The sequence below is a fragment of the Protomyctophum bolini genome (assembly GCF_963924005.1).
Source record: "Protomyctophum bolini genome assembly, chromosome: 10".
Taxonomy (NCBI): domain Eukaryota; kingdom Metazoa; phylum Chordata; class Actinopteri; order Myctophiformes; family Myctophidae; genus Protomyctophum; species Protomyctophum bolini.
In genome coordinates, this window is record NC_137871.1 from 37,534,374 (window position 1) to 37,558,291 (window position 23,918).

At 41.9% G+C, this 23,918-nt stretch overlaps 2 protein-coding genes across 2 annotated transcripts; one reads left to right on the plus strand and one right to left on the minus strand.

Annotated features, from left to right (window-relative positions):
• Nucleotides 1-3,193: 3,193 nt before the first annotated feature.
• ubxn1 (UBX domain protein 1) lies at nucleotides 3,194-8,692 on the plus strand. Its single transcript, XM_080774749.1, has 10 exons — nucleotides 3,194-3,245; nucleotides 3,832-3,896; nucleotides 4,021-4,074; nucleotides 4,649-4,776; nucleotides 5,679-5,772; nucleotides 6,168-6,359; nucleotides 6,484-6,535; nucleotides 6,681-6,800; nucleotides 7,638-7,821; nucleotides 8,049-8,692. The coding sequence occupies exons 2-10, from the start codon at nucleotides 3,838-3,840 to the stop codon at nucleotides 8,087-8,089; spliced, it is 924 nt and encodes a 307-aa protein (XP_080630875.1). The 5' UTR covers nucleotides 3,194-3,245; nucleotides 3,832-3,837; the 3' UTR covers nucleotides 8,090-8,692.
• A 2,219-nt stretch (nucleotides 8,693-10,911) lies between these two features.
• Nucleotides 10,912-23,895, minus strand: LOC308323122 (pre-mRNA-processing factor 39). The gene is made up of 15 exons (XM_080774748.1): nucleotides 23,826-23,895; nucleotides 21,141-21,388; nucleotides 20,178-20,303; nucleotides 19,732-19,850; nucleotides 19,176-19,343; nucleotides 18,079-18,259; nucleotides 17,843-17,947; nucleotides 17,111-17,231; nucleotides 15,069-15,223; nucleotides 14,719-14,845; nucleotides 13,369-13,640; nucleotides 12,997-13,181; nucleotides 12,423-12,500; nucleotides 11,813-11,987; nucleotides 10,912-11,641 (listed from the first exon to the last, which is right to left on the minus strand). The coding sequence occupies exons 1-15, from the start codon at nucleotides 23,887-23,889 to the stop codon at nucleotides 11,570-11,572; spliced, it is 2,196 nt and encodes a 731-aa protein (XP_080630874.1). The 5' UTR covers nucleotides 23,890-23,895; the 3' UTR covers nucleotides 10,912-11,569.
• Nucleotides 23,896-23,918: the final 23 nt, after the last annotated feature.

Below are 23,918 nucleotides of genomic sequence, written 5' to 3' on the forward strand. Positions count from 1 at the left end.
CACACACACACACACACTGTGTGGGGCATGCAGCATCCTTCAACATTTTGAGAAGAAATAGCATTATAAATAAACTGAGACTATCTGAGTTTATAACCTTTACTTTATTGTGAATAGGAAATTCAACAGAAAAAACATGTACGGTAATCACAAAAAACAGATGTCCAGTATTATTTGTCTCTCTTTCTCTAACACACACACACACACACACACACACACACACACACACACACACAAGACAGTGTCTTTTAGTCACAGTGTTTTTTTGTGGCGTTTAGATGACATGGGGTGCCCCTCCACAAATAACAGCAGCTCCACTGGAAGCCTCAACATTTCCATATGGAGATGCTGTTACAGCTGGTGGGACCCACTCAAGCAGCATTTTGTAGGCCTCATCTGATCGTGGTGCCATTCACTTCACATCACACAGGAGGGGCCGGTGCTTGTCCTGTTGCTTGCAACAGACCTGTATTAAATAAGATAGAGGTTGAGAGCAAGACAGACAGTCAAATTGTGAAGGACAGATCGAGAGATGGGCATACAGACAGGCAGGCAGTCATGACATCATATTCACTTTCACTTCTCTGTCCCACACAATGTGAGACCAATTGGTATTCATGATGGAACTATTGCGATATGCGCTATGGGTATATTTAAATATATTATTTTCATTTGAATATAAAATATTCTTCAACCACCATATCCTTGTAAGATAACAAAGACATAAATTAGTCTTCATCATTCATAATGGTTTAGCTTCACATGGTTTCTTTACATGCAACAATACTGCCCTCTTTCGGTAAAGAAATAACTGCTGGCTGCCTAAAATCTTTTTACAGTGGACATATCTAAGCCATCATGTGATATGACAATACCACTGAGACTTAATAACTAGTCAATAAAGAATTATACATTGTCCTTTGATCTTGATTTTTATTGCCTCCGAGATTACACTGTCCTCACTATAATGGTAGCAATAAAAACCAGGTTTATTGAATGAAACAAATGAGGAGTAAAGGAATATGATGAGTCAAGAAGGTGTGCCACACTAGAGGAAAGGAAAATTAACCATGCAATTCATTTCTATTAATATTTTACTTATAAGCATTGCTTGATTGATAGGCACTCAAAGGGCAGTGGACATTATAACTGCCCTGTGCACTTGCATTAATGCAATGGCCTTCACTCCTAGGTTCCCCAGAATCTCTGTACTTATCCTGACTGAGCTTTGACCCTTAACCCTTCCATGATGTGAAAAACAGGGCCATAAAACAATATAAGGGTGGGCTAAGTGACCTTAGTTCCGATTACCTCCTCCAACTGTCTTCGCCCTCCAGCCTTCTGTTGTTCTGTGATGTTGTTCTACTATTGCATTCAAAGACTCAGTATCTTCTATCTCAGTATCTGACGAATGGAGCTGCAATTACAGAATACTTTTGAAGAGTTAATTCTATTTAAATCGTATTAAAGGGCCTCTGCACTTCATGTTCATGGAACTAGTTTATGTTGCTAAGCAATACTTGCCAAAAATCTGCTTACTGACTGGCATTATATTTGTTTCCTAGCAACTATAAGTTTCTATCTGGAAGCAGTGGTGGGAGCTATTCTCTGTTGTCACTCATTTTAACATTTTTTCTGGCAGCCATTATGTGTCCCGCCAAGTAAGTATTCAAGTCAAATTAAGTGGTAGAGGCAAAACTAAACAATAATGAAACACAATGTAATCCATCATATTATAGGATGGTACAAATGCTAAATACTAGCCTTAGGGCTCAACTATAAATATATAATAAAGTATTACTCAATTGAATTCTATTAGTAAATTTGCCACAAATAATACCTGTACACAAGGAAGTTAATACTCACAGGGGTGAACAAAGCCGGATTCAGTCATTCAAGTTCAGAAAAAATAAAACAAAGGAAAGACAATGACAAAAACATGAATTGGGAAGAAAAAAGCGAGATTGGGAGTAAAGAAGTGCAAGGACAAAGGGAGGAGGTTAGAGGGAGAGAGCAAGAAATGTGTAGCCTACTGGGGCAATGGTAAATGGGAGCTGCTTAAGACTGTGTGGGGAAGAGAGAAATTAATCATTACACTTACTGTAAATATGTAACTGGCCCAACCTGCTCATAAAACTCAGCAAACTCTGCATTATATGTTTGAACGTACACATAGACACAAGGGGATAGGCTACTTTCATACTAGATTGAGTTCAGCCAATAAGAGAAGCAATCCAGATATGAAACACTTCAGATCAGCCAAGTCATTTCCTCTCATTCACTGTTACTGATATCCACCAGTCGTATTTCGAAAAGAATACAGAGACAAGGATAAGATATACGTATTTTGTGGTGAATGGGGGTAAATTCAACAGCAGAATTCTAAACTGTCATCACATGTCATATAATAAAAACCACTTATGTAGACTATATTAAATCTTTTCAATGCCGTAGTTTTCTAGGAGTTCATGAACTGTCCACTCTGTGGGGACCTCATTCAACCTCTGCTTAGACTCTTGAACATCCATCCAGAAGACTACATTTGAAAATGTATTAACAAAAGCAAACCCAAAGTGGCATGTGTCTGGCTCTGTATCTGCTGTAGTAGCCTACCATTTTCATTATGGATACCTTAATTTAAACAACAGTTTCTATTCGTTGAACAATAGCCTATTGTTCAACTGCAATGTGATCACACTGACTGCAGTGCAACCTGAAAGTAGCCTAATTAGTGCTCAGTGCTGTCATACCTACCTTAGGTTTATAACAGAAATTATTATGGAAGATCGACGAAGAAAGCCATAATACATTTAAATAGGCTATGATAATATGTTCTAAATGTAGATTTGTTGTGATTGTCAGAATAATGGCAACACTGCAACTTCTTTCCACATTATCCACATATCCATTTAGGATATGTGGGTAATGTGGAAAGAAAAAATACATAAACCAAAGTAGGCTATACCACTGAATGTTTGGTAAGAGACAATGTGCTAATTATAGTAAGTATAAGGGCTTAATGTGTAAGTGAAATGTTTTTTAAATGAACGAATGAAGTCACTCAGTATAGGATACGGTATGCGAATATTGTGGTAGCACTAGCTGGCCTATAATGCATCAACTCCGGGATAGTCGCATTGAATCATGGTTGTATTGAGTGACAAACCTTTGGACCTGCAGTGGTTGTATGACGGTTGACCTAACTGGGCTTCCGTAGAGTGGAAGGCGGTGTGTTGTTGACTGATGTGAGTAGCTAACATTGTCTCAGACCAGCATGATGAAACATAAAACATTGAATAATCGATTTTCGTGTGTTTTACATAGCAGTCCATTGCGAATACAACAGAGAAGAAATCATTTGTGTTCACTGCTCTTGAACAGGGTTAGCCAGAGAGGTTTGTTAGCTTGTCTGACAATGAACGTTAGCCACAGAGAAGCTAATTTTAGTTATCTGCCTTGGTAGTTACTTATTCAAATCAAGTTATTATAAATAACTATAGCAGGTGAGACAGCCAATATTAGTAAACATTCTGTCAGTTGGGCTGTTTAAGAATGGTTCTAGTTGAACAGTGGTTACATTGCTTTGTTGTAACAATAGTTATTCTGCTGTGGTGGGCTATGCTAAAGAAAAGGCAATGTGCTGATGTTCTCCAAATCACGTCCATGTCCAAAATAGACCATGATATCTGGCTTGGTTTATTATGATCTTAATGCCTAAATAAAAATGCATGTCTCTGTCTCTACAGTTAGTCTACACAATTAGTAATATTTGCTACATATGGGTCTCTGGAAAACTAAGGTAATTACATTTTTCCTGTATCTGTTTTTCAGCTGAAGATGGAAGAACAAACGACACTAGAGACCTTGTTGGAGATGGGCTTTGAGAGAAACAGAGCGTGAGTGACAGACATTGATATTTGGTTGTATGTATGATGTTATAATCAGAGCTAAACGACCGTACTAATACCTACAGGCCATGTATGGAGGGAGAATTTTAAGTGTTTCTGTTGATGCTTACAGGGAGAAGGCAGTGGCAAACACAGGGAACCAGGGTATCGAACGAGCCATGGACTGGTGAGTCTGCAACAAAAGACAAACACGAGTCATAACAATAACATTGTGTGCCGCCTGTCCAGCCTTTTCGGAGGGCTGACATTCTGAAAGATCCGAACAACGCCACAGTTCTCAGGAACACACATTACTGTCCATTGAATTGCCAAGATTGACCTCATAGCTCCTTTATAAGCTTGGAGAATGACTCCTGCATTCCCCCTGTCCTCTCTCTCCCTTGCAACATGTACCCGATTGTCCCATAGACATTAGAAAGGTAGAGGCCTCTTCCGGCTCTGGGGCGAATGCTCTCAAGTGAGAGCAAGCTTCCGTGTTGGTGCCACGTAATGAAAGGGAGGTTTGTGAGTTAGGTGACTGGACGCCACCATGACACTCATGTCCATATAACTATGGGCGCACTTCCGCCCTCAGTTCCATACAGGTCGCTGCAATGAATTGCAGCAGAGAATGAGATGTCTACCTTTCTATGTCTATGATCTGACCTCCTCAAATTGATAGAGGCTTGTGGTAATAAATCAACCACGATGGTCTTTAAACCCATTCGAATCGCTTCTCTGTAATACACATTCCTCCTCAGGTTAATGGAGCATGAGAATGACCCAGACGTCGATGAGCCTTACGTTCCTACGGTTCCTCTTGTCCTTGGGGGTGCAGCAGACAGTCAGCCCAGCACAGCACAGCCCACAGTAGCAGACACGGCTGAAGGTAAGTCTGGTTTTCCTGTAAAACGTTAGCTTGGTGTAGGGATGTCCCGATTTTTCGTTCCCGATCCGATCCCACAATTTCTGTATTAGCCGATACCGATTCCATTGTTGTGATCTCATGTTGTGTTTATAGCTATCTAGCTACAGTATATATATATCTCATGTTGTGTTTATAGCAGACACCTCACTCAAATGTACACTTGCAGTTTGCAGTTTATTTACTTGCTATAGTGTCAAGCCCTTATCCCTGTGTCGGATCGGTGGTTAGACTGGCATATTTACCGATATGACAAATATGGGCCGATACAGTATCGGGACATCTCTGGCTTGGTGGTTGCTCTCTCCCTCTCTCTCTCTCTCTCTCTCTCTCTCTCTCTCAGACTTTGATGATTTTTATGAGTGGGTGGCATGTGAGAGTATATCGTTTTGCTTAAAGGACCACTTCACCACTTTTCAACCTATCTTCACATAATTGGTCCTCACTAATGTTCATGATGATAAAATACTTTTTATTTTACTCGAGACTGTCTCATAGGAGGGCTGTGGGCAGTTCAGAAACCCGTCCAGCAGTGACATCGCTAGGAAGATTGTTTTAGATTTAAAAAAGTTATCGTGAGAACAATGGCTTCCATTTTCGCATAGATTTCTGAACTGCCCTCCTATGAGACACAGACTTAGTCGGGGAAAATCACACTTGTGTGAAGTGAGGGGCACTCTTATCGTCATACATCATCATACACCATTCTGTGCTCAGCCAATGAATTAAAAAGTGGTGAAGTGGTCCTTTAAGGTATGCTCACCTTTTTTTTCCCTTTGGAGACATTTAAGTTAGATGTATTAAAACAGTTATTTCCCTTCTTTTTGAACCTCCCTCACTCACTCACACTCTTCTTTTGTTTACAGGGACAGAGGATATAGACATGACTGACATGGTGCAGGAGGAGGGGGGTACCAGGCGGCCAATGACAGAGGAAGAGAAACGTGAACAGGTCAAAAGGTCAGAGTGCACTCACTGTTCTTCAGTATATTCGCCACAGTTCCATAGTGAAACCAACTGCATGATGATTTCATCGCAAAAGTATTGGCTTGAGATGCTCCAATGCCATTTTTTTGTGAACATGTGATTGTGAAGACTGAGGCTTTATTTTATTTTGTTATTATCTGGATGCCAATTTTAATGCGTTGGCCAGTACTACCTGGGTTAATAGCCTTACCTGAACAATTCAGAGTTGTAACATTAGTCGCTGTTATTGGGGGGAAATGATTCCCATTGCCTGGCTGTAAGTCATATAAGCAGTACTAGGCACCTTTTTAAAGCCTGTGTCATATAAGCATTATGTCTTGCATTTGTGTCTGATCACACGCACTGCCACACACACGCATGTACTTCAGGCTAGAGGAGCTCATGCGAGTGAAACAAGCGGAGCGGAGAGAGAGGGAGCGGGCGGAGGAGGTGGACAGGGAGAAGCAGCGGAGGAAGCACGGCCAGGAGCTGCTGCAGATTAAACAGAAGCTGCAGGACGATGAGATGAAGAAGCTGGCTGACCTGCGGCGGAGAGAGAAGATGGAGGACAAGCTTGCCAAGTAAGACTGAGATCAATGCCATCTCTGCCACAGTACTTTCTACTCCTACTCTGTCATGATCTGTATGAACTGCACCGATGATGATGGTCCTCCTAATTGTCATCAAATGACTTATTCCCATCAGACAACGGGTGAAAGAGAAGATAGCGCGTGACCGAGAGGAGAGGGCGCAGAAGGTACCACTCTCTAAGCCGCCGAAACCATGAACATCCAGGCATAATGTTATTTGATGTTAGTAATTATGTAGGACATCGAATTTACAATGGTTGTTAGCTTCATTCCTTTTCAGTACTCTGTCCACTCCCTCCCCTGTCCTTCCAGTTTGGTGGTGGATCTTCCAGTGCTGCTATATCTCCCCCTCCCGCAGAACCCCAGCCATTATCACCCACCAGTCAGGGCCCTCCGCCTCCCAAGAAAGAATACGATGAGTGCAGGATACAGGTACAGGCACTCTCAGACACAACCATGCTTTCATTATTGCTGGAAGACTTTAGAGTGAAGTCTGTCGTCTCGGTTTCAACATATTAACACCCTGAACGCCTGTGGTTATTTAATCCATTAAATCATAGCTCCCAGCGGAGCACTTTTACCGACGGACCGGATGTTATCCCGGATGTGGCTGAAGCAGCTAGATGTAGCCAAAAGTAACAAAAAACTCCTGCCTGTAGAGCGATGTGATCGATTATACCAATAATATCCGTCCTTTTGATCAATCTGATCAATCTGTTAACATATTGTAAGGCAAAGGGACAGGACAACGAACATATCACAACATCCATGCTTTGAGAATATTGGAGTTTGAGGCAGGAATCGGACCGTATTCATACAGCAGCCATTTTGTTCATACTTAATGGTGTGTGTTGACTCTCGACCAGTTGTTCCCTGCATGGATGATGATCAGCACTGTCCGGCACCATTACTACGACCGCTAGGCTCCGTACAATAAGCACTGTTTTGATCAGAAATGCCGCCTGGGAGGGGAATTTGGAGACTAAAGCAACTGAAAGCGTGCGCGCGCATGCACGTGCACTAATGAAGATGGCGTAGCCTTTCCACTAGATCGAATCAAACGCATTTATATACAACTGAATAAACGTAGCTACGTATTTTGGCAGCGTCGCTTCCCGACAAATAACGCAGACGGTAGACTACACTTTTTTTTAGTGGGGAAAAGGTTAACACTCAGATATGACGTAATGTGAAAATGGCTCCTCTGCTTGTAATGCACCACCACAACCTTACCCAGCTGCTACTGTACACCCATTACCTTGCTCACAGGTACGTCTGCTTGATGGCTCGGCCATCACAGCGGTCTTCAAGGCCCAGGAGCCACTGGCGGCGGTACGTGTTTACATCCAGATGAACAGCAATGTGCCTGAGGGCCAGGATTTCACCCTGATTTCGGCCTACCCCCGCCATGTATACACCGAGCTGGACATGGAGAAGCCCCTCAAAGAGCTGGGTGAGTGCAGGGCTTGGTAGAGGAGGCACATAAGGTCTTAATTCTTCCGTTTATAGATTTAGGAAAGACCTGTCTCAAATACTGGTTTAACTGTGTCTGTAAAAGAAAAGAAAAATGGCATGGGTCATTTACATTGCCAAACCAACCACACACTGGTTGATTAAAAGTCGCTCCTGATGCTCACCAGTTAATTTTCAACATGTCTAATTTCTTCTCTTTTGCTTCAGGTTTGGTGCCTTCAGCTGTGCTGGTTGTAACCAAAAAGTGAGAGGAGTAGCTGCTCTGTGAGCCTACATCACCACTACTTCAAAATAAGAGACCCCAGAGATGAACAGGAGAGAAGGACTGTCCCTGGAGGGGGGCCCACTTTGCAGGATCATTCCATTAGCCAGTTAGCTGTACCTACGGTAGTTTAAAGAGCTAGGCTGTGTTCAGATTGCATGAAACTGTCTTTCCCTCATACTGTTAAATATCTGCAAAGAAAAACAGTCCTGAATAAAACAAAACATAACTGGGATTTTTGAGACAACTGAACACAGCCTGCACACTTAAGTTTAGTTTTACTTATTCAAATGACCAAATCGCTTGACAAACATTACCTATTTTCAATTGAATCTTTATTTCTTCAGTTTAAAATAAGTCCCTTTTGTCAATCGCCACAGTCATGTGATGTACTTTAAGACCTTAGGCTGTGTCTGGATGAATAGGATGCAAGTTGCAAGGTTTTAAATTGTGTGGTGAACTACATGAAGTGATTTAGTTCAGTTAATATTTTTCTGAAGGTTGCTGGCTATTGACTGATCGTGCTTTGATGATCACCCCCATGACACCAACAGAACAAATAAATATAAGCAATGACTATGATCTTAAAGGACTGTACCAGTTTTACTACGTCATTGTCAAAATGAACCTCAACATGAGCCACATTCAGGGGTGTCAAACTAATTTCAGGTTGTAGTCTCGATTGGTCAAAATGTGAATATTGTGTGGGCCAGATTATTTTGTCTGTGCATGCGTGCTTCCAACAAAGTCGTATTATTTGGCCACAACACACAATTGGGTAACATTCTTAGCACTGAACAGGAATGTGCATACTATTTTATTTGCATTTTATACAGGCGCTTTCTGACTGCAGTGTCATCCGACGGCCTGTGGAGGGAGTGTCTGCATGGTGCTATATGGCTATAATCAAAAGCCTGATGGTCTGTAAACATACTGAAAGGTTTTGTTCACTTGAGGTTTGGAACTCTGTACCAGTATAGGCTAGCCCCATATGTTCACATGGTAGGCTAGTACCAGTACTGATTTTGCACAGATTGTGTCAGCATAATAACAGCCTACATATCAACATTTCACACAGTAAATGATTTGGCCTAATATGTAGCAGTTCATGTATTCTATTTGAAACTCAGGTTTGGTCTAAATTAATCCATTTTGTGGGATTTCCTCTTCGCAATCTTGAAAGCGAAGGAAATTACATGAACATCTGGACACAGCTTCCCACCTATAGATTAACCAGTAAGTTATATGTAAATTAGAAGTAGGCCTCAGGTGTGATCTGTACCACTGCACTGTCTTAACATTAATTTATAGTCCAATTTCCAGAAGTAGCCTAATTGAAAGCACATTTAAGCACAGCCCTACAGTTAGATTTCAGTCAGTAGGCTGTGTACAAAAAAAAGCATGAAATTGCCAATGGTCATTGGTCAAGTCACTTGATCAAGGCTGCAATAAAAGCAATCAATTGACAATTCTTGATAATTACATTCCCAGTTGAGCTTCGTGAGTCAACCATCTTAGTTCTGTGGTTCCCAAACGTTTTAGCTTGAGACATTTTGCCTGCGTCCCAAACTAGTGAAAATAGCCAATCTACAAGCTCACAGTTGTAAGCCTGTATATCTGGCATTTTCAAAAAAATCTTTTTATGAATGATTTCTTTTTTTTTTTTTACTTTTTTTGTATCATTTTTTAAAAATCTTTTGGAAAAACAAGTTGTAAACAGGGAAAAGGGGATATTTACTCACCCATTTAAAAATGTAAGGTCCTGAAGGTCCTGGATTCACTCCCTTGTTTGTTTTCAGTGCAGCGCTGGTTGGAACCCCTTCACCAGCCTGAGGTTTGACATCCATGGTTAACAGACCTCAACCATCTTTACCAAAATTGCTTTAATTTTTAGATGCCATGTTTGTTTACATGTTGTCCATACTGTACAATAAATCTTACAGAATATACCTGAACATTTGTCAATGTTAGCCAAAACACACCATTGTTAAATCCCTCTTAAAGCTCAAATGTTTGTTCGAATGCAGGTGTATCGATACGTCAATGTTCAAACTTGAATGGCTTGCATTAACAATAGTAATTTTAGATCAAAATAACCAGCATGGTGAATTTCCTATACTTAGCTAGCTAGAAGTCCTAATTAAACTGGTATGGTCCTTTAACCTAAACCTTACACGTCACTGTAGCAAAGAAACGTAACTGATTGGTTTTGATGGGGCCTTAACCTGTTTGACCTTTCAGTGAAAAACTACTTTGCATTTTTTTTAACAAGTTCGAAGAAATTGTATACATACTCAAAGAACTTACTTAAAATAAAACTGACTTGGAGAAATGTCTGGGCTGTTTACTACCACATTCTGTATGCATAAGGTCAATAGTTTAGGCTGATGCACATAACTCCATATAAAGTCATACCAATACTGTTCTATTTTACAAACATTTTAATTAAACAGGAGCAAGAGGCAATTCAATTCCAATATTAAAATGATTACCAAGCATTTACAGTGTATTTAAATTGATGTTTCCTTTGCCTTTTGTTCCACTGGATTCACTGAAACAGAATCAGTGGAATGAAATACGTTGACAATTATATTGTTCAACAAGCTCTGTAGCCACAATACCAACAAACAGAAAATGCTTTTCTAACCTGTTCAAAAGAATCCTGTGTAGACATGGCATAGGGGGTTATTTCTCTTTGTCAGGCTCACTGCTGTAGCTCAACATTTAACCAGCACAGTCATCTTTAAGCTGCAAAGATTTGAGGAGCATTGGATAACAGACAGACAAAATGCACAACACACTCTGCCATGACGACGCACATATAAAAACCTTTATATACATTAGAAAAACAACTAGCCTACTTCATGGAATGATGCAAGACGCCAACCATACGCAATGTTATCATTTGTATGGTTGAGTGGACAACTTAAAATGAGGGCAAGGGTGCTGACTTCCTACTAGAGTAGATCATACAAAAATAACTTTCTTAAAACCTGTGGACAGGAAGCAATTCTCTACTAAAACACCAAAGTGCTAAGATTATCTCTGTTGAACACCAATGATTGAAGATGAACCGAATGCAAAGATGCATTGGAGAAGCAGGCTCAAGTTGGTACATATTTCTAACCTAACAATACTGTGTCTGGACCAGTTTGCATGTTTCCCCCTCCCCAAGTGCCACCTTTCTTCAGAATGAAAATGAACAGTGAACAGGCAGGACATGTAATGTTAAGTTCTCCATTTGAGTCCTTCTCCCCTTTATCCCCACAAATCCACATCAGTGAGGTAATCGCAGGGAAGGTCATAAAGATGTAATAGAAAAGCTGCAACCATGCTTTTTAGCAGCATGTGAAGACCAGAAAGACTCAGTGGTTCAGTTGATTGGTTGGTCCTTTTGGAGGTAATCCTTGGTGAACTTCTTTCCTGTAGCCTGTTGGTGTCAGTCTTTGCCCTCCCCCTAACCCCCTTAGCTTGGAGGATAATAGCCTTGGTTGTAATTCCAGGTGTTTTGGTATCCATAGCTGCCGTACTGGGGTTGCTGGAAGAGGAGGGAAATTACACTATGAAAAAAACCCACTATGACATAGAATAGATTCAATCTCAATAGAATAATTGTAAGCAATTATGTCCATTCACTTGCTATTTAAATCATTTCAAACTCCTTCCACTGGTGTCAATAGTTCTGCCAGTGCAGTAGTGTGTCTCATACCTGGTACCAGCTGCTATATGCTCCGTAGCCTGCAGCCTGGGTGCTGTCGGCACCAATCATAGTTGGAGGAGGTGTGGTTATGGGGACATGTGGCATGGTGGGCGGGACTTGCGGGCTCACAGGGACAGCTGAACTGTCATCTGCTTTCATCATCTTCTCTGGATCTTCACTGTCACTATCAATTCATCATGAAATCAGTCAGTCAACCGGTTTTATTACAAATGACTAATGTGCAATTATTTTGGGGGCAAATATCCACACATTTCTTAAATGTTTTCTTTCTTATTAGAAGTATCTATTCTTGCAGCAAATTATTTTATAAACCTTACATTTCCACTTCATATGAAGAATCTATCTTCAACAAACATGAACTTGAAGGCCTCAAATTGCTTGTGAACCTAATTTCAAACTTCTTTTCAGCAAAAACAAAACATTGAACAAATTCAAATAACACAATATTCCATCAAACTACTTGGCCAATCAATACAAGCACTGCATGCTTTTGTCACAGCTGGGAAACCAAACCATGTGTGCTATCCATCAACCAATGAAACCAAATTGTTTCACCAACTTTTTTAAGTGCTCTCTCCAGTCAGTCACCCCTTCTCACCCGTTCTCTGCTGCTGCTCTCTTCTTCCCACCCAGCTGCTTCAACAGTTTCTGGTGTTCCTCATAAATGGACAGCACACTGGAGAGGAGAGACACAGAGGCGATGTTAAACACACCTGCAGGCCAATCCACTGGACCAAGCAGAGATTGCCAAAGCAAAAACAAGTGGAACAATACAATCAAAACAAAATGTATGTACAATTAAAAGTCCTTGATGCAGATAGTGCAGGAATACACACAATGATTAGTCTTTTGGGTGGTTTATAACCATACAGGTTTGGCTATCCCAGACCTGTCACCTGAAGGGATTCATGCTTCTATACTGCCAACAATAACACCTGAATTACCCCACAGGGATCAATAAAGGTTTATCTATATCTATACCATACATCAAATGAACAGACAGATCACATACCAGTCACAACTGGCAGTAAGATACACACAGAAGCAGTGGAGAAAACATCCAGGTTGTTGACTAAATCTAACCGCACACACACTGTACTCCAAATCAAAATGAAGACTGATGTTGACTTCATCTTTGGCAACATTATTTTTAAACTTTTATAAACGCTGACCTCTGGATAGAGTGTCCGTAGTCCTCTGCGTACTGCAGGCCCCTTTGGGAGAACAGGATCTTGGTGCGTGGAGGGAGAGGCGCGGACAGCGCCCGCATCACACACTCTTGCACCCCCTCAGCAGAGCCCCGCAGATCCCCTGACACCTCCAGTTCCAACAGGTTCATGTGCAGTTTACCGTTGTCCTGGTGCAGTAGATAGTAAAGAATTATTTTGTCTGAGGTGAAAAAGAACAGGACATTCCTTTGAGGTAGTAACCAATTATGAACTCTTTCTGCTATGACTTACTGTCTGATACACTGCTGGAAATTCAAATGAGCCAATATTATTCTAGCAGTAACTATGTGTGTGCTTGTGAACACATTTACTCACTGGACTGATTTCCAGGGCTTCATGTAGAACTCCCCGGGCTTTGCATGGGTTTCTGCCTAGCTTCAGCAGCAGGCGTGCTAGCTTGATGGAGTAGAAGGCATGGAGTGAAGGGTTGTCTATAGACTGGGTCACAGCATCCCGCAACAAGGCTTCCGATTCATCCAAGCGGCCTGCTCGTCTCTCCAAGCCTGCCCTGCGGAGGCGAACGACAGCTAACCCCGGCAGGGCTGTCTCTAGGGCCTCCAGTACTCGCCGAGCCTCAGTCAGGTCACCTGATAGAGAAACGTTTACCCTCATTATTAAATTATCCAGCCCTGGATGGAGTCTACACAAGAATGCTACGAATGGCACTAGGTGTCACATGGACGGACCGCATCAGATATGTGGACCTCTATGGGGACCTACCACGGGTCATGGACAAAGTCAAAGAGAGAAGGATGAGGCTGGCAGGCACCCAGAACTTGAGGAAAGTAAATTGACCCTATGGGAGCCAACCCAGGGCAAAGCCTGGAGGGAAAAGAAGTGTACCACCTATGTAGATGTACTGTGGCGCAACAGCTTGGCTGACAACACTGCAGAGCTCAATAACTTGATGTTGGATAGGAAATTGTGGAGGGCAGAGATCCAGGAATCCCGACTTGGTGTTGGCTAGACCTCACTCTCGCAGCAACCAACTAACTATATTATCCAAGATAAACCATGTTTTTCCAAAATGATAAATCTCTATTGGATGATAAATAATCAGATTGTCACACAAAGCCAAACTTGGGGTCATATATAGTTATTTAAATCAATTAGTAATTTGTATTTATTTATTCATGAAAAATGTGCAATTCATATTTATTTGTTAGAATCAAGTTTTTATAATTGAAATGGTTTTAAAAAGTTCAAACTCAGACAGACTTTTTAATTATATCAAGTATCAATTTTTCAGATCAATGTTTAGCAAGTAGGTTTCATTGATGGCTAGAAAGTGATTTATCTCCGCTGTTGATTTTTTTTAAAATGATAAAACATGTTACTGTAAATTACTGGATTTATTGCTTGAACATTTCTGAACTCAGGTAGATAGTTAGCCCTAGTTAATGTTAGGGCCAGTGAAACGACACGAGTGATGAAGACGAGAATGGAAAAATGAGAAATGAAATTTGTCTTGTGTGTGACTCTTCTTTTTGGTTCTTAGTCCATGAGCCAGAGCTCAGGTATAGTTTTGCCCACTAAATTCATAATTAACATTCCAATGTTGGAGCTCTGGCTCATGGACTAAGAACAAAAAAAAGAACTGAACCGGTTCCCATTGGGAACTAACCGGTGGAAAAGGGGTCCGTGTGTATGCGCGTGTTCTCTTACCATGCCTCTCCTCAAAGGCTGCCCACTGCATATGAATGGTGTGTTTGTTAATCAGGTGTATCTCACAGGCTCGTCTGAACACGGCACGAGCCTCTTCCAAACTTCTTGCCTCCAGGTAATGCACATACTGAGGAACACATAGTTGGACATACATTGTCAAAACACAGACATGCACACCTTAATTCCTCTTACATTCACTGAGGTCTTTAAAGAAACACATTTAAAATAATACATTATTTTCAATAAAATCCTAAATGTAGATCCAAAAATAAACAAAAGTTAAGGACAGCATACAACAACAAATAGTTGAAATAAATGAACAGTTAACAAACTCACACACTTGTACTTACCTTTATCCAGAACTCCTCATAAAGTGCGCAGGCAATAAGGCAGCGCTCAAACAGGATGTCAACTCTCTTATCATCAGAGGGTAAGAGAGAATCATGTGATTCCTCTTCACCCTGGGATTTGACCTCTGATCCTTCCTCTACTTCTTCGCTGGGCTCTACGATGAGAGGATGATGAGGGGTTAAGCCGCGTCAAAGACAAGGCCATCAGATGTAAAATAGAACCATGAATATGGGAGACATTATGCTTTGATGGCTACCTGTTTACCGCGGTTATTGTCGGCCCCCATATTACCAGCTGCAAACGATCCGGTCTTTGATTGTGTGATTATAATATATATAAATCATTTTGGGCCAAATAACTATTCTGGGCGTTGGGGGGGGGGTCAGCTATCAGGAGCAGGCAACAGGGGGTGCAGGCCAACAGAGTTTTGGAACGGATATTATGGACTACAGTTTTATTAAGGATCAATCAAATCTCCCACAGCCCGCCGTTAAAAAAAGAAATAAGAAAGCGAACGGATTTCACATCATTTCAGATCAAGACAAGTTGTGTTGAGCGTCTTTTTCCTGCGATCCCATTGATGTCACAACAGACAACATTTATAGGTGGGTCTGGTTTGGAGTAGCCTAATTTAAAAACGCTGTCCGACGCTTTGTTTTGAGCGAATATTAATACCTTGCGATATTGTAGCCTAACAGCCAGGTGCATCGTGCATTGCTCAGGTGCATTGCTCAGACTCAGGCCGTCAGACGAAATATACGACATCAGAGTTATGTTGTCATTTAGAGAGAGAGAGAGAGAGAGAGAGAGAGATTAGGCTAAACGTAGCCTATGGATAAGGGCGCATCGTTGTAACAGGTTTCAACTTTGTATTGATGTCAGCGAGAGACGAGACGAGACGAGAGAGAGACAGACAGGACAGGACGGACAGAACTGTTTTTATCTTTTGACTGACTATAAGAAAAAGTCCTTCTGCACACCTACAATGGACAGGTGCGTCGGATAACTGGAACTGAGAAGTAGAGAAAAAAGGAATCCCGCACACTGTCTTCACTTGAATTATTTCAAACACTGTCATTTAGTTTTGGAATCGCAATGGCAACCATTCTCACTCCAAGGAAATGCCCGCTCAGCAGCGCAGCGCATCGCATGAAACAAACACCTCACCATTCAAAAACGTCCCCTCACCATGATTAATATTATTAAACAAATTCCAAGTTAACTGACGATAGATTTAATATATGATGAATTGAAAGGTTCAACTTCCAGCCGCTCCACACCACGCAGCAACTGCGCGCCTCCCCAGTCCCCAAGCCATGAGTTAACATTATTGCTTGATTGCTTGATTTAAGTTTGTATTAACAGTTTGCAGAATTACAGTATTTGCACGAATCAATACAAAAACTGTTAACTGTTACTCTGTGAGTGTACAACACCATTACACTTGTTTACAAGAGGGTCCACCGTTTTCAATTCATCATAAGATTTAATTTGTACACTATAGGCTACACTTCTATAAAGCCAAAAACAGGAAATCATCATAAAGGAGGTAAAAAGGGGGGGGAAACATATACAGTGAGGGGGGAAAGGGGTGGGTGGAGTCAAGGGATTTACATGTCTTAATGACAGTTGGTAGGGCGTTCCACATTTTTGTGGCAGGAGTGAAATTAATTTAGGTGGACCCTGTTGTAAACAAGTGTAATGCTTTATTGGGTCGTCCACTCGCAGTTAACAGTCTTTGTATTGAGTTGTGCTTGAAATGTACTGTAATTCTGCAAACTGTTAATAAATATTTCAATCAATCAATCAATCAATCCTTGTTTGTGTTTGGGTTGCACATGGTTTGTTGAACTCCCTCTGGTGTTGTTGTGTTGCTGGCATGATTAGACTGACTGAGCCTCACTGTTTATTATGATACACTGTTCATTTCATATCACTGAGAAAAAAAAGAAAAAGGATAAAAAAAAAGAAAATCATTCAATTCAGTGGATTAGTCAATATAGAATAATACACAGCATTACTGCCCTTTTCATCGCAGTACCTTGATTGGGTTCCTCCTTGGTGTCCTTGTTCAGCTGAGAAATTTCCCAGTCCAGGTAGGCGTGCCAGGCTCGAAGTTGGGCTCGATCCAGAGGCTTGACATGGAAGTAAGGCCGCTTAATCTACAGGAGGGACAGGAGACAGTGAGGGAGAGAGAAGGGAGCAGGCAAAGAAAATACATGGATGAAATGGCAGGTGGAAATAAAATAAATCGGATCTGCTTGTTGACCCTTAATACTAGTTATGCTTGTATATTGTTTATCTGATTTGATACAGACTTATAGCATGTTATGCATGTTATGTAAACAGCATAAGTGCATTGTATGTAGTCATAGCACGTCATAGTACATAATGTATATCATAGTAGTATAGATGTATAGCTTATTTCATTATAGATATTCCACTGTTACTTTCTTAGCTTACGCATGTTTCATGATAAATGTTTTTATGTGATGTATTCCCCATGCTTTTTGTTCTTGCTTAATGTAAGTCGCTCTGGATTAAGAGCGTCTGCTAAATGCCTAAATTGTAAATTGTATCTGCAGAGCTGATTAGTATGCTATTTAAATGTTACTGTTGACAAAGATTCATGGCACTGACCATGTACTATCTGCTAAATACATGAACTACAAGACCAGGCAGAGACCAGATAGAGCCAAGTACTGGTAGTGGCAGTGGAGTGAAAAGGGGAGGGAGAGAGAGGTAGAACCATCGTTAGGTAACCGTGACTCACATTGTCTTCATAATGCCACCTCTTGCGGACCTCTCCCTCGTTCTGCTGGTAGACCTTGTCCCTTTGAGTCAGAACCTGCTCTCTCATCTTCTGTATCAGCTCCTCCTGAATGAACAAAGCTTTTATAAGCACTTAAAAATCCAACAGTTTTGTTGTAACATTTATTAATTAAACACAAACATTATTACAGTGATGGCAAAGAATGCAGATATTCATCAGGGTTATTTGTCACTCACAGAGTCTTTGCCTTCGGGGGTGGCGGGCTCCTCCTCACCCGGTGGCCTCTCCTCCTCTTCCTCCTGGGCCTGCTCAGCACGCTCCGCCTTCTGGCTCTGACGGCACAGAACTCTCAGCTCTGCATACTCTTCTGGGGGAAGGACCTCCTTGGGCTCGTGGTTGTTCAGGTGTGCCTTAAACCTGACAGGTGTGTGTGTGGGTTGGGAGGAGGGGTCATAGAAAGTAAGGCGTGTGTAGAAAAGGACATGAGAAGTAGAAAGGAAAAGACGTTTGGTGGTGGATCAGGAGAAAGAAGAACATTATTTTATTGATACCGACACCGGCATACATTGAAGAATAAATCAGCTCTGCCTCGTACTCTTCCTAAACGCAGACTAGTACGCAGCGCAGCCTGCGTAGTGAGCCTTTTACGTTCTTTGCGCAGTGGGTGTACGCTGCTCAGAAGGGTAAAATCTTCCGTCAACAGCGTATCTAGTGATCAGAATCTGGGACATGCTTTGCTTCGGTGTTGTTTCGGACGGACGGGAGAGTATATTTTTAGACAACACACAGATCTATTACTCATCAATCATGAAGCGACTTTATCCTTCAGGAAATTATAAATAAAATGCGTAAGGATGAAATGTGGTGCCGGGTCCGGCTGCAGCAGCAGCAATGCAGTGTTCTGTTCTGTGAATTAATACTGCCTCCGTGCCTCGTTTTGATGAGGCTGTGTGGTAGGATTGCTCATTTAAGAAAAATGTCGGTGAAGTTTTACTGGAGAAGGGAGAATGCATGCGTTGTGTTCCAACTCGGTTTTCAGCAGCACCAATGCGCGGAGAGAGAGAGAGTTGCGCCAGCAATGTGATCTTAAATGTTATGTCTCAGGTTGCATCGGTGTAAATATAATTAATAATTAAAAAATCCGAATGGCTCGAATTGAAATCCGAAATCCGAATGGGTCGAATTGCTCGAATCCACATGGGTTTTTAAAACGAATATCCGAATGTGATTTTTGGACAATTCCGGCAGCACTATGGGGAGAGAGTATGTTTAGTGATGTTTCTGTGATCCCGGACGACTGTGTAAAATAAAAGCTTGTGCACAAAGCGCTTACTTGTCGTAGTGGCTGCTGTAAAGCTGGGTTGGGACCTGGAGGACTCTGTCGAGAACCGCGGCAGCAGCCTTCATGTCTCCCTGCTCCTTCTCCCATTCAATATAAAGGTCCCACAGACGGTCAGAGTGGAAGTCCAGCCCGGTTGCTGACACCGCATCCTCAAACACACTGAAATGAAGGAAAGATGTTTACAACCACACAAGACTTGTTAAACACTTAATATTATGTTACTTGGTCATACAATGGTGTCATGCAAAAGTAGAAAATTTATCTGATCTACAAGCTCACAATGCGACACATCATGGGCTTGTAGATCTGCTATAATATTGTTTTTTTTAATGAAAAGGGCCTTCAGGGAGAATGTGTATAGTTAACATGGGTGGTAGCTTATAATAACTTTTAGGAAGATTTGCCCTTGGATAAATCAGACATAATGATCATGGATAATTAGTTTACAAGACAGCTTGTGAATGAGATTCTGCCACCTCTAAATACGTTATAATTCACTTAAAGCTTGGAACTAGATTCTAAATAAATTTGAAATATGTGTCTGTACCCTCGGATGCGTTTGGGTGACTCGGGAAGGTTCATGTCCAACGTGCCCAGCAATAAATTGATGTAGTGGATCCACAGATCGACACTCAGAGGAATAGCCTGCAGGCCTTGCACACACACCTGTAATATCACACACACGTGACATACATGTGAATACCTATCTTTACACAAAAGACATACTCGAGAATACTGATGTACTTCTATCACACACACACACACACACACACACACACACACACACACACACACACACACACACACACACACACACACACACACACACACACACACACACACACACACACACACACACACACACACACACACACACACACACACACACACACACACACACACACAGTGATTTGCTGTTTTCTAGTCTGCTTGCTGTTTTCTAGTTTTCAGTCTAAACAAGCAATGGTATTTTTACAGTATCATCCCCCTTACCTCCTCTGCTTTGTTGTTGTAACCTGCACGCCTCTCCAAATCAGCATATTTCTTCCAGTACCCGTAGCAGAGAGGATAGCGTGCCAGGAAGGCTGTCAGTGCTCTGCGCGATGCTGTGAGGTGACTCTGTGGATAGGGGGAAAACTAATAATTATCTTTGCACATATAGCTAAAGCCCTAACCACACACACCAAAGGGTCACCATGCAACTCCTTGGGTCCAAACGGTTGCAAGTTAACGCTAAAACCGTCTCGACCCTTTGGTGTGGTCTGGGCCATTGAATTCCATGTGTTGAATCACTAGGGTCAACGTACAACAAGACATATCACACCACAGGGACAACGCTAAACCGTCTTGACCCTTTGGTGTGGTTAGGGCTTTAGGCCGTTGATAAATGAGGGCCTTAGTCTTGTACGCAAAAGCTTCATTTATAGGTAGGACAGGTACTACTACACATACTGCACATGAAGGTCAAGTAGGTAACCTATTGACAGTAGTAGTGATTATTAACCAATACAGAAGCAACCCATGATCATTTTGTACTTATTTTTGTGTAACCCTGCACAATTAATTAAATTGAATTAATTAAAATCCCCTATATCTAAATAGACAGACACCTATGAAATCTCATTTTGTGAAAAATCGTGCAGGACTATTTGGCTGTCCAATTCATTTTAGTTACTCTTATGTTTTTGCTACAAGAGAGTGTCTTTAATAGAGGTTCAAGACAAGCTTTGATGTTGTCCGTTTAAAGCCACAGTAGTTGGCTCCAGGCCCACATTTTGAATGTAGTAATGTTCAGCAACTACAGACTAAAGACAATAAATATTTTCATTGAAAAAATGAGAATCGTGTGAGAATCATGATCTCAATTCTTGTGGAGAAAAAAAAATCGAGATTCACATTTGAGCAGCACTATAACCCACAGACAATACACCACCATCGACAGTCATACATACATACCTCTTGTTCACAGTACTGCAGGAGGTCTGTCCAACTGGAGAAGTCTTGGGGGTGTTCGTTGGCAGCCGTCCAAAGACGCTCAAAATCCACAGGAAGTTCCCCCTCCTCCTCCTCTGTTGCGGGCGGGGCAGTGGAGTAGGGAACGGTATCGGGAGCGACCTCGGGGACCTCGCCGGTGCCGCCACCACCGTTCTCTTCGGACACCTCTGACATAGGAGGCGGGACAGGGTTCTCACTGGTCTCCATGGCTGACGGTTAGCAGAAATTAAAACACAATTAGCCCTTCACTAAGTCCCTCCCCAACCCATCCTTGTCCAATAGGCACGTTGGCAGCGAAGAAAGCTTGACCTGCATAGCAAGTTAGCAACCGTTGCTAAACTATTTGGATTGGCATTGGACAATCGTTTTTTAGGGTGGGATTTAGTGAAGGGCTAATTGGTTTAAGTAGCGTACAATTGATTGACAGAGTTAGAGACTTATCAGCTCTGTTGAGATGCTGAACTTTTATGTTGCATTCATTGGACAAGCATAACATTTTTTGTTGTCTGCCCGTCACACAAAATCCCACATAGCCCCATTAAACACATACTATGCACACTGGCACATGACGCCTTGCAATGCATATAGAGACTGCACAGCAGTGCACACACAAAACATATGCACTCTGTGGCTCTGTGCATATGTACATACATATTAATTTACATGTGTAACAGCCTGTGGTTACCTTCGTAACCTATTGTTAATTAAAATGAAACTTCACGAGGAAACTCGCTTTAGGAGACGTGATACACTCCCTTATTGTTGCCACAAAGTCCAAGCCCGACTCATCGCCTGTAAGGCAAGGAGGGCCTATGCCCTGCCCACCGGGCAGTCATAACCCAATCTTATAACCCGACATTCAGAGACATGTCTTAGGTCAGCGTAAAAGAGCTGACAGATGCTAGATCTGTTCAGTGCTTAGTGTAATACTATACGATCCCCTCCAGTTTACAACCGGCAGGGAGAAGAATCTCTGGTCTCTACCTGGAAGCCACACTGAGAACTGCACGCGCCACAGGCTATCCAGCCTATAAAATGTAGCAAAAGTTCAGAGAATCCCCAACTTGCTGCAGTACACAGTAACACCCTAACCCTAACCCACATCCTGGGCCCTCTGTAAGCCGGTACACCCTAACCCTAACCCACATCCTGGGCCCTCTGTAAACCGGTCTCAATCCAGGATGTCGCCATCCCTCGAGTAGAGTGTGCCTTCACACTTACGGGAGGCTGCAACCCCTTACACGAGTATGACGGTTCTATGGCTTTAACTATCCACTGTGAGATCCTCACATTAGTTATAGCCTTCCCCAGAGTCCTGGAGCCCCAGGAGACAAACAACTGAGCTGTCTTCCTGTGTGTCGCCGTTATGTCCATATAAATCTATAACGCCCGTACCGGGCACAGATTATGCCTCCTCTCCTCTGGACAGAACTCCACTAGATCCACTGGTACACACGCGGCCAGCTGGTTCTTAGGCAGAACGACCACCCTTGTTCTATCCTCAGAGAAGCGAGTGCACTCCTCACTTACTGAGAAAGCGTGAATGTCACTGACGCGCTTAGCGGTCACCAGTGCCAACAACAGTGCCATTTTTAGAGAAAGGAAGTAGGAAATATTATAATCATTAGACTGGATATTGTGATTTTGCATATTGTAATTGGCATTACTGGCACTTCTCCATTTTATTTCTCTGTATTGACAAGTAAGTAAGTACACAAAATAGTACACAAATAGAAAAAATATGCTATATTGTGATATAAAAATGTCTATATTGTGATATGAGATTGAGATTGTCAACCTTTATACCACCAAGCTGGAGGGGGTGGTCAAGGCTCCCATTGGTCCCAAACCCAGTCAGTTATTTTCCTGTTAGTGTATGATGTAATGGTTCTGTGTTTATGACGAAGTCACAATCTCCTAAAGTGAGTTTCCTCGTGAAGTTTAGTTTGAATTAACCAGCAAATAACTTGCTGAGGAATAGCCAACTAATTATAACTGTTTGGTTGGTAATAATTTCCTATACACTATATCAGAGCAAATAAAAACAACACATTGTTCACTGTTCAGTGCATTATACTGTAGCTGGGCATAGTCAGTCAGCATACATGCATGGAATGAGAATGACACTTGTGGGACTGCATGGGACCACTACTGTGGCTTGTGGACTTGACTAGAGCAGTGGCTGGTTTGCTGGATAGAATAGCTGCAACGGTATTTGTTCTTAGTAAATTGTATTGGGTACTTGGGTAAGTGCCTCCTTAATATAAGTGATGTATTTTAACTAGGGACATACTCTATGCAAAGGCATTAGTTATGGACCAGAGCTATGGACATACATTTGTCCTGGAGATTACCACTTAATCGTCTCCTTGTTATAAACCCACACAATTCTTCCTCACGTTTGCATAAGGTATGTCTGGATCAACATGGAATCGTCCTATTCCTAACAAGGCTAGCATACGAGCTCTTGAACATCACATAGCCTAAGCCTAGCTTAGCTGATGTTAGCCATGGCTAGCATTGCTGAATGTTTGAATGAAAACACCGTCGGGCAAAAACACTAAACACACAAAAGCAAAAGCAACTTGCGGAACATCAAAATACGAGTCCTACATTGCACCTGAATTGATTTATATATCAACTAACCCGAAGAATCTTCCACAAGCTCTCCGTTGTTGCCACTCAGATCTTCTGGAACTTCAGTCGCCATGATCGCCAAATGTTGCAACGATGACGTCA

What these genes read in the sequence shown, in the direction of transcription:
- ubxn1 (XM_080774749.1), top strand. Translation starts at nt 3,838, where the DNA reads ATGGAAGAACAAACGACACTAGAGACCTTGTTGGAGATGGGCTTTGAG. An exon ending in AAACGTGAACAGGTCAAAAG is followed by an intron (nt 5,773 to 6,167) that starts GTCAGAGTGCAC and finishes CATGTACTTCAG; the next exon opens with GCTAGAGGAGCTCATGCGAG. An exon ending in GAGAGGAGAGGGCGCAGAAG is followed by an intron (nt 6,536 to 6,680) that starts GTACCACTCTCT and finishes CTGTCCTTCCAG; the next exon opens with TTTGGTGGTGGATCTTCCAG.
- LOC308323122 (XM_080774748.1), bottom strand. Translation starts at nt 23,889, where the DNA reads ATGGCGACTGAAGTTCCAGAAGATCTGAGTGGCAACAACGGAGAGCTT. An exon ending in CCCCCGAAGGCAAAGACTCT is followed by an intron (nt 17,948 to 18,078) that starts GTGAGTGACAAA and finishes TTGTTCATTCAG; the next exon opens with GAGGAGCTGATACAGAAGAT. An exon ending in ATGAGGAGTTCTGGATAAAG is followed by an intron (nt 14,846 to 15,068) that starts GTAAGTACAAGT and finishes TGTGTTCCTCAG; the next exon opens with TATGTGCATTACCTGGAGGC.